The 14,367-nt window shown below is 43.2% G+C and overlaps 1 protein-coding gene across 13 annotated transcripts in view; it reads right to left on the reverse strand.

Annotated features, from left to right (window-relative positions):
• Positions 1–14,367, reverse strand: part of NFASC (neurofascin) — a 154,618-nt gene that overhangs the window by 87,163 nt on the left and 53,088 nt on the right. For 10 of the 13 annotated variants that reach the window (XM_056558084.1, XM_056558085.1, XM_056558088.1 and 7 more), the window contains 6 exons: positions 8,520–8,655; positions 5,425–5,442; positions 4,026–4,131; positions 3,517–3,713; positions 873–995; positions 605–775 (listed from right to left, as the gene is read on the reverse strand). In XM_056558084.1, coding sequence (XP_056414059.1) covers positions 605–775; positions 873–995; positions 3,517–3,713; positions 4,026–4,131; positions 5,425–5,442; positions 8,520–8,601 — 697 coding nt within the window. In that variant the 5' untranslated portion in view covers positions 8,602–8,655. The remainder of the gene's footprint in view (positions 1–604; positions 776–872; positions 996–3,516; positions 3,714–4,025; positions 4,132–5,424; positions 5,443–8,519; positions 8,656–14,367) is intronic. The other 3 variants (XM_056558093.1, XM_056558083.1, XM_056558094.1) reach the window with 1 other exon arrangement.

A 14,367-nucleotide genomic window follows, 5' to 3' on the forward strand; every position in this document is an offset into this window, starting at 1 on the left:
AAAGCATACAGTGATAGCAACATCAAGCAAAGGCAAGACAAGTCCAAACAAACTGCATCAAGAAACAAAAAAGAACTGCAGGTGCTATAGCCACATGTTATAATAATTTAAGCAGGCAAAAAAATGCTCAAAAAAAACAAATAAAAGCAAGAAGCAACTGCAGATTTACTCTTCCTGTAGAGTAATGTCTGGTACTATCATAAACTTCTAAAACCTATTGTGTTGTACTGTACTACCAACCTGTCTATCACAAGTGCACTGTAGATCAGGAATCACACTACATTGAATAAGGATTTGTTTTGTAGAAATCTAAGACTTAAAATGTACACTACGCTAGGCTTAAGAAAGTATTCTATATTTACAATCACATGTACATGACTGTTTTCATATGGTTAGTTTTTTATAGGTACCATACGAAAATAAACTTATTTTGTGAAACCAACTCATATGGTAAAAAATAAAAAATTTTGGTCTTCTTTAAAATATTACCCCATGTTGTGTTCACTGTGACAGTTTTTAGAATCCGTACATATATATATACACTCAAAACTGGTATATAGGAAATGTGTTTCAATTCACCGAACTGTAAAGAATGTCCACTTACTGGTCAGCACTTTAAGAGTGTAGGCATTCTTCTGCTGGATGGTGTGTGTAAAATGAGAACGGGCATTGCAGCTATAATCCGTGTGTGCATCTTCACGCAAGACATTAGAGAAGTACAGATCCCCGTTCAAACCTTGAGACACCCGTATATTCTGTTCAATAGGCTTCATTGCTACAAAAGGAAGACATGGGAAAGAATAGTATCATCTCCTAGGTGAAATATTAGACCTTCAAATATATACCATAGCACAGCGTTATCTCCAACTTACAGCTGCTCATCCAGAATATGACTGGAGGGGGAAGACTCGGTGGGGGGTTGCACTGAAGAATGAGGGAAGCTCCCTCATTTACAACAACTGGATCCAGGCTTTCTTTTGGCCACAATGGAGATCCTATACAATTAAATTGAAGAATTAGAAAAAAATCATAAAATTTATAGAACCCACCCAGTAATATTTTTACACTAAATATGATTATGTCTTCTATGTACTTTCTGGTGTTTCAATACGAAAAAAATCATCCCTCACAAAATGATACCAAAGACAATCTTTACAGCTAGAATTAACTTGTATTCTCTCCAGTCCAATAAGAGAATGAGGTAGGAATAAGGAAACTGGAACTGCCCTGATATACAGAGGAAAGAACTCTTGTCTATCTACATATGTGTCTATGTCTAGATGGCATGTAAAGGGGTATTCTCAGGTGCAGGAAGCCACTTACATTAGATGCATTTTGCATAATTCCCATTAGGTTTAATGGTAGATAAGTAAACAGCATAGCACCATGAGCTTACCTCTATGAGAGTTACACAAAGTGCTCTGTTGTTTTCGGGGGCCATGGATCTCGAGATAGCTGCAGGTTTCAGAGTTGGGACCCACATCTATCAGACATTTATGGTATATCCTGTCGATACTCCATAAATGTCCCAGATAGAAATATCCCTTTAATGTGCCCTGGCTGTCAAATATAACATTGTCATTGACTGATCAAACAAATAAAACTAATATCTATGGAAATGCCAGATAATTTTGGAGAATTCCCAATTCTTAACAACAAGATAAGGACATCAATGGGCAGTACATTTCCATTCGATTTTATGGGTCCAATGTCAGCTTGACTAAGAGAAACATATGTGTTAGGGTACGATCACACTACGTTTCTGCCCCCCGTCAATCATATCCATTGAAAACTGAATGCCGACATATACTGTTAATGGGAGCAGCAGACCTAATTCACTTCTGTGGCCGGAAGGAGTCACCTAGTAACTCCTTTCGGGACGTGTGTGCTATTTCAAAAGTGGAACAGCCCCCCATCATAAGTCAGTTTAAAATAGCACATATGTCCCAAAATGAAGTTAATGGGGTCCGCTACTCCCGTTAACAGTAAGCGTCGGCATCCCGTTTTCAGGGGATCGCCGTCCGATATGATTACTGTTGGCAGATACGTAGTGTGTTTGTACCCTTAAGCTGTGTTTCCACTTGGCAATTTTTTATTTATTTTTTTAAACAGCCACTGCAGTTTTTGAGCCAAAGCCAGAAGTGGATCCAGTAGGAACGAAAATATAAATACCGTATTTTTCGCCGTATAAGACGCACTTTTTCTTCCCCAAAACTGGGGGGGAAAAGTCGGTGCGTCTTATATGGCGAATACACACACCTATCATGGCGGTCCCTGCGGCCATCAATGGCCGGGACCTGCGGCTAATACAGGTCATCACCGATCGGTCCCCAACAGCCCGACTGAAGACACCTGCCTTCTCGGTATGGCCGGCGCTCTCCTTCCTCGTCATCACGTTGTCGCGTACGTGCGTCGGCGTGCGTAACGACGTGATGACGGCAACTGAGAGCGAGGATACCCGGCCGGCAGCAGAGACGTTCCAGAGCGACGGGGACACGACGACAGTGATGGAGCAACATCCAGGGCAGCGGTGACGGGTCCGGAGCGGCGGGGATATGTGAGTATTACCTCCTATGCAGTGGTCTTCAATCTGCCGACCTCCAGATGTTGCAAAACTACAACTCCCAGCATGCGTTGGCTGTCCGGGCATGCTGGGAGTTGTAGTTTTGCAACATCTGGAGGTACGCAGGTTGAAGACCACTATTGGGTTCAAAATCTTAAATTTTTTTGATTTTGCATCTAAAAATTGGGTGTGTCTTATACGCCGGTGCGTCCTATAGGACGAAAAATACGGTACTTCCTTTATATTTCCTATTGCTTTTGAATACACTTCTGGCTTTGGCACAAAAACTGCAGGGGCAGTTTAAAAAAAAACCTGCCAAGTGGAAACACAGCCTAAAAGCAACAGAAGCCGAAGGGTCATGACTCTTGTGATAGTGTTTCAACAATTTCTTTGTATTAAATGACGGGCCCCACCAATAACATCTATTGGCAAGTCTGAATGGCATGTCAGAGTGAGAACTAAATGTGCATACACTCTTTAGTGTGTAATCACACATACAGGAACATATTTATGTTTTATCAATTAGGTTACATTGAAATCTGCAGCATCAAATATGTAGCAGATCCTGTACATGTGAATACACCCTAAGGATCAGTTCACATGTCCTTATTTTTGTTGCTGATTTGTTCCAGCAGATTTTGCTGCCCATCGACTTCAATGATTAGCAAAATTTGCTGCAGAAAATCTACAGCAAAAATAAAGATGTGTGAACATAAGCGAGAAAACTGCTTTGTAAACATCACTAACATGCAGAATTTGCAGCTCTAATATCCACAAGCGGAAACAACCATATCCTCCTGTATGCATATCTATTGCATATCTCTTAATGTTAAGAGCTTCCTTCTTAGTTAGCCGTTAGAAATGCTGTGTCATGATGTACAATTGTTAATAAAACAAGATGGCAGACTGACTTTGCCAGCCAGCTGTGCCTTAAGTCCAACCTGGGTACTTACTTGACACTTGCAGTAAAATCTTGTTTGAAAGGGCCGTACCATGCCGATTGCGAGCAAAGCACTGATATTCCCCTTCATAGTCTTCAGGCCGACCCCCTCCATAAATGTCAATGACAAGGGTCCCAGACCGCCTGCGGAATGAGACTTTTGGATCTTTGGCTACGTTATAAAACTTCCCATTCCGTGTCCATGTAAATCTATGGGTATAAAGTATAAAACCGCAATATAAAAAGGTAAGATATTTGCTGCAACACATGGGTACAATGTAGCATAAAAGTTACAGATTTTATCATAAATAAGGGAAATGTATAAAAACCTATGCAGAGGAGCAATTGCCCATAGCAAGCAAATTCTAGCTTTTATTTTTAAAGAGACCTCTGAAAAATGAAAGCTGGAATCTGATTGGTTGCTTTGGGCAACTGCTCCTTTGCACAGGTTTTGATAAATCTAATAAATCTATCCCAAAGTGTTTAAATTTGGTTTAAAATGTAGACTAGTAGATTACTTACGTTGGATAAGGGTTTCCCGTAGCCTCACATTCAATTATGATATTATCGCGTGGGTCAACAATATAATTCTTTTCTGATTCCTTGGTGATGGTTGGGGGTTGATATACTACAGAACAGGGAGAAGAGAAAATGTTGTCATATTATCTCCATTGTCAGGCGACTGTGGTATCACAGCACTGAATGTGCGGCTGGCTACCTACAGCACAAATCCAACCAGTGACAGCTTGCCTCTGTGGCAGGGTGGACACATCCCGGGAGTCAGAAAACTTACTGGTGGCACCTGGCTTTTTGGGATGTTTTCTACTGACTTTTATAAAAGTTTTTATTGCCGTATGTGGCTCCTAAATACAGTAACTTGCACACCCCTATGAAGATTAAAAATTCTTAATTAAGAAGGCTTTTTTTTTTTTTTTACTCAGATGTTAGATTCTGTAAGAACTAGGATGAGCCTGGTAGAAGGCTTGTGAGTGTAACTATACATACAGAAGACTGAAACATTAGAGTGAATTACAATGCTGTCATTTGACAGGAAGAATAGTATGCAGCTTTAGGCTAGGTTCACACAACGTTTTAGTTTCTGCTACACTGTATCCATTATAGTCCGTTTAATCTTACTGTATGCAAAAACAGTCAACCACGTTATTGTGCACAGCAGCATCCATTTTTAGCATCTGTTTTTAGCATCTGTTTTCTGAAAAAACATATACGTTAAACAGAGACAAAAACATTGTGTGAATCTAGCCTTATTCTTTCAGTCAAAATAATAGAAACCATATTGACTCCACTGTTAGACCCTGGGCTATTAATTGTGCAACAGATTAAGCAATGTGTTGTGGTTTCTTTTCCATATTAAAACTGTGCAAGTGTGAACAGAGCCTAAGGGTACGTTCAGATGAGCGGATCCACAGCATATTTTATGCTGTGGATCCACCGCTGAAGGACCGCTACATGGTGTATTTAGATGTGCCTGCTCAGAGTGGCAATACGCCGCTATGAGCAGACACACTGAAACGACGTGCGAGTCAACATGCGCATGCGCAGTATACTTAGCCTAGCTCATGGAACAGGTAGAGCGGCCGTGATGTGTGCGAGCACACCGCGCATGCGCGGCGACTTGCACATCGCTTCAGTGGGTCTGCTCGTAGCAGCGTATTGCCGCTCCGAGCAGACACATCCAGAGGCACCCTGTAGCGATCCTTCAGTGGCGGATCCACAGTGTAAAATACGCTGTGAATCCGCTCGTCTGAACGTACCCTTATAATCAGTTATGAATGATAGATACTATTTATGTATAAATACTGGGGAAAAACTTCCAGTCTGTGACCAGTTTGAGTTCTATCATCGTCTTTCTCTAGTTTTCTCATATTACGCACACATCACACTGATCAGGGAAACTTACGGTCTCGTTCAATGGTTGCTGTTAGTTTCCATGAGAGCAAATGGGAAGTTAAGGAAGAGACAAAGTTAGAAAACACAAAATTACATTTAACAAACAAAAACTGAGGAAATAAACAGAAATGGTGACGATTCTAATGAGACTACATCGGGAATCCATAGGAAAACAGACAACAGACATGCTTGTATCTTGGATATGCACATGACAGTACACAAAGTTATATGATTGGGGATAGAGTGGCTTATATGATGTTAATATTAAATCATCAAATCATCATTGTAAGGACTGTTACCAGTAGAAAACAGGGTGGGTTTTATTTAGCAATGATAACAAGACAAAACTGTATTCATTCTACTGTCCCTGGGACAAAAAAATACCTAGGGCCCTGTTACACTAGACAATTATCACCCGAACAGGCTGACAACGTCAGCTGATGAATGAGCAAATGCTTTGTTTATCAGGAGATCAGGTCATCTTGACTGGCTAATAAATCATTGGTCTTTGGCCACATATCTTCCCATACAATACTGTTGTGTGGGTTATGCGGATGACGACTGACTGCCACAAAGGAGCACACGAACAATCCAAATCCATTCATATGGTCTTTCCCACATGTTGCTCGACCCATATAACAGGCTTTGTAGAGATTGGCCCTTGTATACAAAGCAGGTTTGCCCACCTAATATGGCCCTTAAATTTGGATATGGAAAAATACTTCACCAGCTAGATATTACAGGATTTAGCAGGGGTAGAATATATTCATTCAGAGATGTCACTTTATGCAGGTCTCTCAGTAATCACAATCTCAAGAGGCAGACTAGGAATATCATCCGAATGTACAAAACTATTGCACGACCAGTTGTCCGTTGTAATGCCATCACTCCCTTTACCATAAAATGTATGGCGCAACCAAAAAAATACTATTTGTGTGGGGAAATTAAAAAGAAAAGGTTTCGTTTTCACGCCGTACAATTTACAGTAAAAATGACGTGTTCTTTGTTCTTTGGGTCAATACGATTAAAATGATATCCATGATAACATACTTTTCTATTACTGTTGCGCTTAAAAAAAATCGCAAACTTTTTAACGAAATTAGTACGTTTAAAATCCCCCTATTTTGAAGACCTATAACTTTTTAATTTTTCCGTATAAGCGGCAGAATGAGGGCTCATTTTTTGCGCCGTAATCTGTACTTTTCATTGATATTATATTTGCTTATATAAAACTTTTCACGTCGTTCACCGTACGGTATCATTAACATTTAATTTTAATAGTTTGGATATTTACGCACGTGGCGATACCAAATATGTATATAAAATATATTTTTTTAAACTTTTTGGGGGTGAAATAAGGAAAATGGGACAATTTACCTTTTTATTGGGGGAGGCGGTTTTTCCCATTTTTGTTAACTTTTTTTTTTTTTTTACTTTAATTTTTACACTTTAATAGTCCCAACAGGGGACTATTTATAGCAATCATTCAATTGCTAATACTGTTCAGTGCTATGCATAGGGCATGGCACTGATCAGTATTATCGGTCATCTTCTGCTCTGGTCTCCGAGATCGCAGACCAGAGCAGAAGACCCATGGAAGGCAGGTGAGGGGACCTCCGTCTGCCGTTCTGGATGAACGGACCGCCGCGGCAGCGCTGCGGGTGATCCGATCATCCATTTTAGTGACCGCAATGCTGCAGATGCCGTGATCTGTATTGATCACGGCATCTGAGGGGTTAATGGCGGACATCCGCACGATGCCGGATGTCAGCCATTACTGGCGGGACCCTGGCTGCTATCAGCAGCCGGGACCTGCCGCACATGGCCCGAGCATTGCTCCGATGCTCGCGGTTATGCATAGGACGTAAATGTACGTCCTGGTGCGTTAAGTACCAGCTCACCAGGACATACATTTACGTCCGGCGTCGTTAAGGGGTTAAAAATCAAAGAACAGATCTGATTGGTTGCTATGGGCAACTCAGCATTTTTTCCTTTGGACAGGTTTTGATAAATCTCCCCCTATGTTTAGACCTGTTTAGAGAAAAAGTTGCTGAGTTGCCCATAGCAACCAATCAGATCTGTTCTTTCATTTTTAACACCTTAACGATGCCAGACGTAATTGTACGTCCTGGTGAGCTGGTACTTAACTTCTTTTTTTAGCTTCTTTTATTTTTGAAAAGGCCTCTGAAAAATGTAAGAAGCGATCTGCTTGGTTGCTATGGGCAACTGGTCAATTTTTCCTTTGCATAGGTCTTGATAAATCTCCCCCTATGTGTGAGAAATCAGTCCTAAAAAACACACTTTGGGGGAGAGTGGTTGCTCATAGCAACAAATCAGATTGCTTAATTATTATTTTTTTTCTCTTTAGAGCTCTAAAATTGTTCTAATTCATTAACTTGCAAAGTTACTGAATTAGAACCATAATGGAAACAATAAAAATAATAAAAATGTTTGAGAAAATTATTTCTGAAACCTGGAAAATATATATTTTTTTAATTCAGAGGCTCTATTGTAAGGGGCTGCAGACTTGTATTTTTTTTACATTGTACATCTAAGTGACTGAACCTCTGACATGTTCTCAAGTTCATGCTGCATGTACTGTCTAGCCTGACACTTAAGATGTCTAGAGATCCTGCTTCCTCGTCTTGCGGAGAGGAGGATGACAAGCATAAAGTTCAGTTTCTACAACAAAGTATCCCCAGAAAGAGGCAGCTGCTGGGTTTATTCTTAACTACCACCTGCAATGCCGGACAGAGTGAGTCCTCATTGTGTATGCTCACTAGTCCCCTGTCACCAATGGAGCCTAAACATGACAGGGTCATTGAGCTATTGTATGGGGGCAGTGGTGGATGCTAAGAGACACAGCTGCTTCTTAAGAACCATCTGCACAATGGGGATTGCTTCACGTCTCTTCTCAGACTGGACAGGTAAAAGATTGGTCATGGGTCCATAAACATGAATGACTATGATTATAGATGGCTGATTAAAAATGATATATTCTTATGTAAAATGAATCTACCAATATATTTCACTCTATGCATGAATAACAAAGACAAAGAATAACAAACCCTGGGATACATCGTACCCTTCTCCCCTTAAACTTACGGTCCTGAGGAACTTTAATAGCACAGACCAAGTGAAGAAGGAACACAATAAAAGATATGCATAAACTCGGGTGACACTTCATTCTGTTCCTCGGATGTAGGGTTAGTGCGCCTCCTTTCACGCCTGCAGAGCAGATCTGCAACAATAGAAAAAAGGGCTATTAATAACACGGTCCATAGTTACCATATAGTATGATATAGTATCCTGCGAGACTGTGTCAGCATGCCCATTATTTATATGGGTGTGTAGTTTGCTCCAGTGACCCAAATTATAGAGCAGTGGTTTGCCTCATGTAACGCATGTAAAACTACAACTCTCAGCATAGCAGCTGGCCACTGACTAATGAAGAGGTGCTGACAGGAAAGCAACAGTACATGACCGCCTAGCTCCTCTCCGAGAAATCCTGTCATACAGTCATCCCTCAACTTACCTCAACACAATAGTTTCAACATATAATGGTCTTTTCTGGACCATTGTAACTTGAAACCAGACTCAACATTCAATGCTATGGAATCTGCGAAACGTGTCAATGGCTGGAAGAACCGACCAATCAGAATGGGCATTCACTGGAAAAACCCCATGTATTCCTAAAGTGCATGCACTGAATTCCTGTCGGATAGCGCCCCCTACAGTACAGGGAGGTATTACATGTTCTGTGCTACTCTTTACCTGTACCAGGGTTAGCTGCTTATTGGGCTCCAGGTGGGGGCGGCAACTTCACGTCAGCACACAGTTATGAGATCAGTCTGTAAGAACCAGCACATAAAGGGTCCTTGCCCGGTTTAGGTATAAGTACTACGATGGCCTCCAGCATGGATCGAGGCAAATCGCCCTCCAAAGCCGCCGACTCGACCACTCGCAACAGCTGGGGAAGGAGTATCCCTGAGAATTTTTTGTATACCTCACTCGGAAGGCCATCTGGGCCAGGGGCCTTTTCATTAGCAGCATCTTTCAGAGCCAGTTCCAATTCCTCCAGAGAGATGGCGAGTCCAGCTCGTCCCTCTGCTCCAGAGAAAGGGAAGTAAGTGATGCCCTGCCCACATACGCCCCCAAGGCCTCCCCAGTACAAGAAGCCTTAGTAGATTAAACCTCCTTATAAAAGTCTACCATCACACCTCCGTGACCTCACTCCCCCGATCATCCCTCAAACAGCCAATATACGCAACCCCCTGCTGAGCCCGATCAATGGAAGCCAACAGTTTGCCCGTTCCCTCACCACACTCAAAGTAGCGCTGCTTACTAAAAAACCTCTTATGCTCGGCCGTCTCCTCCAAGTATTTAGTATAATCATCCTGCGTCCTCAGCCACACTTCCCTCGATCCAGGGGTAGGGTGCAAAACATATCTAGCTTCAGCTTCAGTCACTAATAGTGTCAACTATTCCTCCCTCTCTCTGGTGAAGGACTTGTGGACACTTATGTCCCGAATAAACAGGCCGCAGAGGAACACCATAAGAGAGTCCCAAACCATGGAGACCGAAGCCGAGGCTTCATTAAGGGCAAGAAAGTCCCTGAGTTCCGCACAAACTAGTTCAGTAGTAGTCAGCAAATGTAGCCAGAACGGGTTCAGTCTCCACAGAGGGCGCACCCCACCAGCTCCCCTCGATAAATCAAGTCGCAAACGGATCAGGGAGTGATCCGACAACCCCCTGACCAGATATGCAATTTCTCCAACCAGTCCAGCCATGGTCCCATCCCCAACTGCCATGTCTATCCTAGATAGAGTGCCATGCGTGGCCGAGTAACAGGAGAACTGTCTAACACTGGGATTACGGAGGCGCCACAGATCGAATAGGTCTATTTCGGTCAACAGCTTAGCAAGACCAGTAGGTCTAGAAGGGAGAGGGGCCTGAGTACCCCAAAACTTATTCTTAGAAGCATCCAAGACCTGATTAAAATCACCACACATAAGCACAGGGGCCACTGGGAATCCAGATATTGTTAGAATACGCCATACGACATCACCACTATAAGGAGGAGGGATATATACATCAACTATAATAAGCAGTCGATGAGACACCTCACACAATACGCACACAAATCTACCATCCGGGTCAGTGCTAGAGGAGACAGCCTTAAACGGAATAGATTCGTGGACCAGCAGACTAACCCCTCTAGCATGAGAGGAAAAGGTAGAATGGTAAGAGTGACCGACCCATGCCCTATGAAGGGCTGAGGTGGTTTCAGCTGTCAGATGAGTTTCAGTGAGGCAGAGTATGGCAGGGTGAAACTGTCTCACCGAGTTAAATATTGCATAGCGTTTCGCCACATCCCCCAACCCCCTAACATTCCATCCTATAAAATTAAAGCCATCAGGGATACTGGAGCAGAAAAGGGCTATTATGTCAACACTGAAATCAGGGGAGCCCACCCGTACATTCCCAGGAAACCTACAGACAGTACATATAGCAACAAAAGGAGAGACGGAAAACAAAACAAACAAACACCCCAAAACAAGGTACAAATACATCCACACAAGTCGCCGCGTCACACGGCACTCAGGGGCGCTAGTATACCCACACCACTGATAACCAGTCGTACCAAGGAAACACTTCAGGAGAAAATCAGTAAAGTGAGAGCATACAGCAGGCATACAATCGGCCAACCGAACACAGGCAAGTATGCATTTGTACAACTCCAGAAACGAAAACAAGTCACAGATATCTCGTACAGTAAGCCTATGTGCGCTATCCCCTCCAGAATCCAACTCCCCCCCCCCCCCCTCAAAGGAAAGACAGGAGAGAAGACCGGTCAGACATTAAGGCAATACAGAGGCCCCACACATGGAACTAAAAACAGAATAGATAAAATAATCAAAAAGGGCCGCTAACAATAATGCCCAATATGTCTTACATGGTAACCTAAGCTATAATATGCAGAGAAATACATGAGTCAACAACTTCAGGTAATAGCAAATATCAACATGACAACATCAGCATGAGCACAGGGAGGAACAGATCAGTCCGGGTCCGCTCCACAGGCCCTCCGGCGCAGCTGGGAATCATGGGAATTCAACCATCTCACAGCAACATCCACTCCCTCAAAAAAGTGGGTGGTACCCAAGGCAACCACCCTCAACCTGGCAGGATACAGCATGGAATATTGTACATCCAAGGCCCGCAGTCTCTTTTTGACATCCAAGAAAGAGGCACGCTTCTTTTGCACCTCCGCTGAGAAATCAGGGAAGAAAGAGATGACGTGATTGTTCACCCAGGTATGGTGCAAAGGGCAGGAGGGGTCCCCCAAGCTACAGTAGCCCCCCCCCCCGCCCTCAGCAATGCCCCCCACAGCTCCTCACACAGCAACCCAGGGGACCTCCAACTGTTGAGACTCCAAGTATGGTGGGCGCCCCTCTCACACAGGACACTGTCCACTGACTACCCTCAGAAGGGCCAGGTACTCACTGAGCAAAATGCAGGGACCTCGGCAAGAGGCCCTGCAGGCTTGCAAGATGGCGGCCGGCACCGCACGAGGCCGCTCTCCTTCCCGCACCACGGGAATGTCCCTCCGCACCTCCAAGGTCCTCGCCGCTCTCCACAGCCTCCAAGGACAGCGCAGGTGCCCAGCAGACAGCGCAGGTGTCCGGAGGCACCAGCACGCACCTCCACGCAAAAACTAGCAGCCGGAGACAAAGGGCCGGAAGGAGTGTCACAAGATGGCGCCCAGGATCCCGCCGCGGCCCAGGAAAGGATCCCCGCCAGTCTCCACCGCAGGCCTCCTGCTGCTAACGCGGTCCGGTCTCCGGTCCCGTCCGCAAGGAGCCACAAGTCCCGGTAAGAGGCCTCTTCAGCTCCCCAGGGAGTGCAGCGACGCCCAGATGACGGCCAGAAGGGGCAGCAGAGGCCGCAGGCTTCAGGGCCTAGATCGCTCCGCCCAGCTGGGCTCGCAATCCATGCCCTCTCTCCTCCAAATAACTCCTCCACAGGGATCCCCCAAGCAGCACGGGTCCTACAGGGCAAGGCAGCACACAGGTAGAAGCAGGATGGGTGAGATATCTGCAGGATGGATTACAGGATGGCAGGAGCTCCCCTCACACACGTCTGCTCAGGCAGCCATCCAAGCCACGCCCCCCGATCTTTATTACTTTTATATGTAAGGATTTGCTTTAGCTATATTAGTTATCTACTTATTCATCTTTAATCTTCACTTTTTCCTATTTTTGGATGACATTTTGGGGCTTCAGAACCAATTACCAGGTGTCCATAGAGTTATGATCTCAACATACAATGGTTTCAACATACAATGGTCTTCCTGGAACCAATTAATATTGTAACTTGAGGGACCACTGTACTGTATACAAATACTTGTTCTGAAACCTGTATGTCAATAATTCAAATATAAAGTTAAGACAAATGTTATGTTTTTATTTATTTATTCATTTAACAAACTCTGTATATTTCCTTTCTGTACGGCATTGAATGAATAAAATAAATACATTTTTATCACAACTTGGTCCTGGCCTTTTTCAGACAAACATGGAATCTGCAAGTTAGGAGGAGAAGTACAATAGTGCATTAAGAGTCCATTACACTATGATGGATTCACACTCCATTCTTCTCTTTTTGCCCCCTCTCTTAACTCTCATTTGCACAAGCCTCAGGCCGTGCTCTGTGCCCATCTGTTTGTAAAGCCAGCTGCTGCCTACGTCACAGCACCTCCCCCACCTCTGTGGTAATGGCCATTGTGGTCTAACCCCGGAAGTTCATCTGACCATTACAGCAGAATGACGTGAGAGATGTCACATATAGTGAAAGGAAGGTATTGGATGACACCAACCTGACTAGACGAGAAGTCAAAGTCCTTTACCTATTCTCGGATGTCATTTAGGCAAATGAAGCATGAATAAACATATCTTATCGCTCATCGAGAAGGAGCAGGTGCCATATACAGAATTAGGAAAAAGACACCTTCCAGACGTGACATAAGTGGGAAATTTGTTAGCATCAGATCCAAAGATTTAGGTTTGCCAACATTGTTATTAACGTCTAATAGCAGCCAAAATATAAGCAAATGTTTGATCAGAATTTATAACAATTCAATAAAATCTTTTGATTGTGGGAAGAGAGCGTTCCTGACATGTCTTCCTATCTATTAATGGAATAAAGGGACACTGTATCAGCCAATTCCCATCCTATAATGTCTACTAACTGTTCATATTCCGCTCCTCTACAACTGCATTTAACTGAACCAATAGACTAAATGTGAGAAAAATATATTCCCATTTTGTGTGAGGTAGGGTGGGTTCACACCACGATTTTCTATACAGTTTTTGGATACGTTAAAAAAATAACCAAAAAAAAAAAACATATGCAACCGTACAGCAAACCGTGGCCATAGACTTTCCATTCAAAATCGTATGCACCATATTGCATACGGTTGTCTCCGTTTTTCACACCACACGATTTTTTACTTTTTTTTTTCTGGACAGAAAACCGTGGCCTACCACGGTTTTTGGTCCAGGTGAAAAACCGTATTGACCCGTATACGTTTTTTTTTTAACATGGGAGTCAATGGGAACCGTACAGACCTGTATGTGTGTACGGTTCAATCCAGTTTTTACCATACGGTTTTTGACTTTGCACAGTTTTTTTTTCTTGGAATTTCAATCAAACAAGTGAAACTTAATTCATAATGGAGTGAAAAGTTCAAAACGTGTACGTTTTTTTCCTTAAAAATGGGATGCAACCGGACATCACTTTTCAAACCGTATACGGTTTTCAACCATATACAGATAAAACTTTGTACACACGTTTTGATACAGTTTAGTCAGGTTCTGAGGAATCCGTTTTTTTTAATCAAAAACCTGAAAAAAAACTGTATTGCAAAAAACGTGGTGTGAACCTACCCCTA

This window comes from Hyla sarda, chromosome 2 (assembly GCF_029499605.1).
Source record: "Hyla sarda isolate aHylSar1 chromosome 2, aHylSar1.hap1, whole genome shotgun sequence".
Lineage (NCBI taxonomy): Eukaryota > Metazoa > Chordata > Amphibia > Anura > Hylidae > Hyla > Hyla sarda.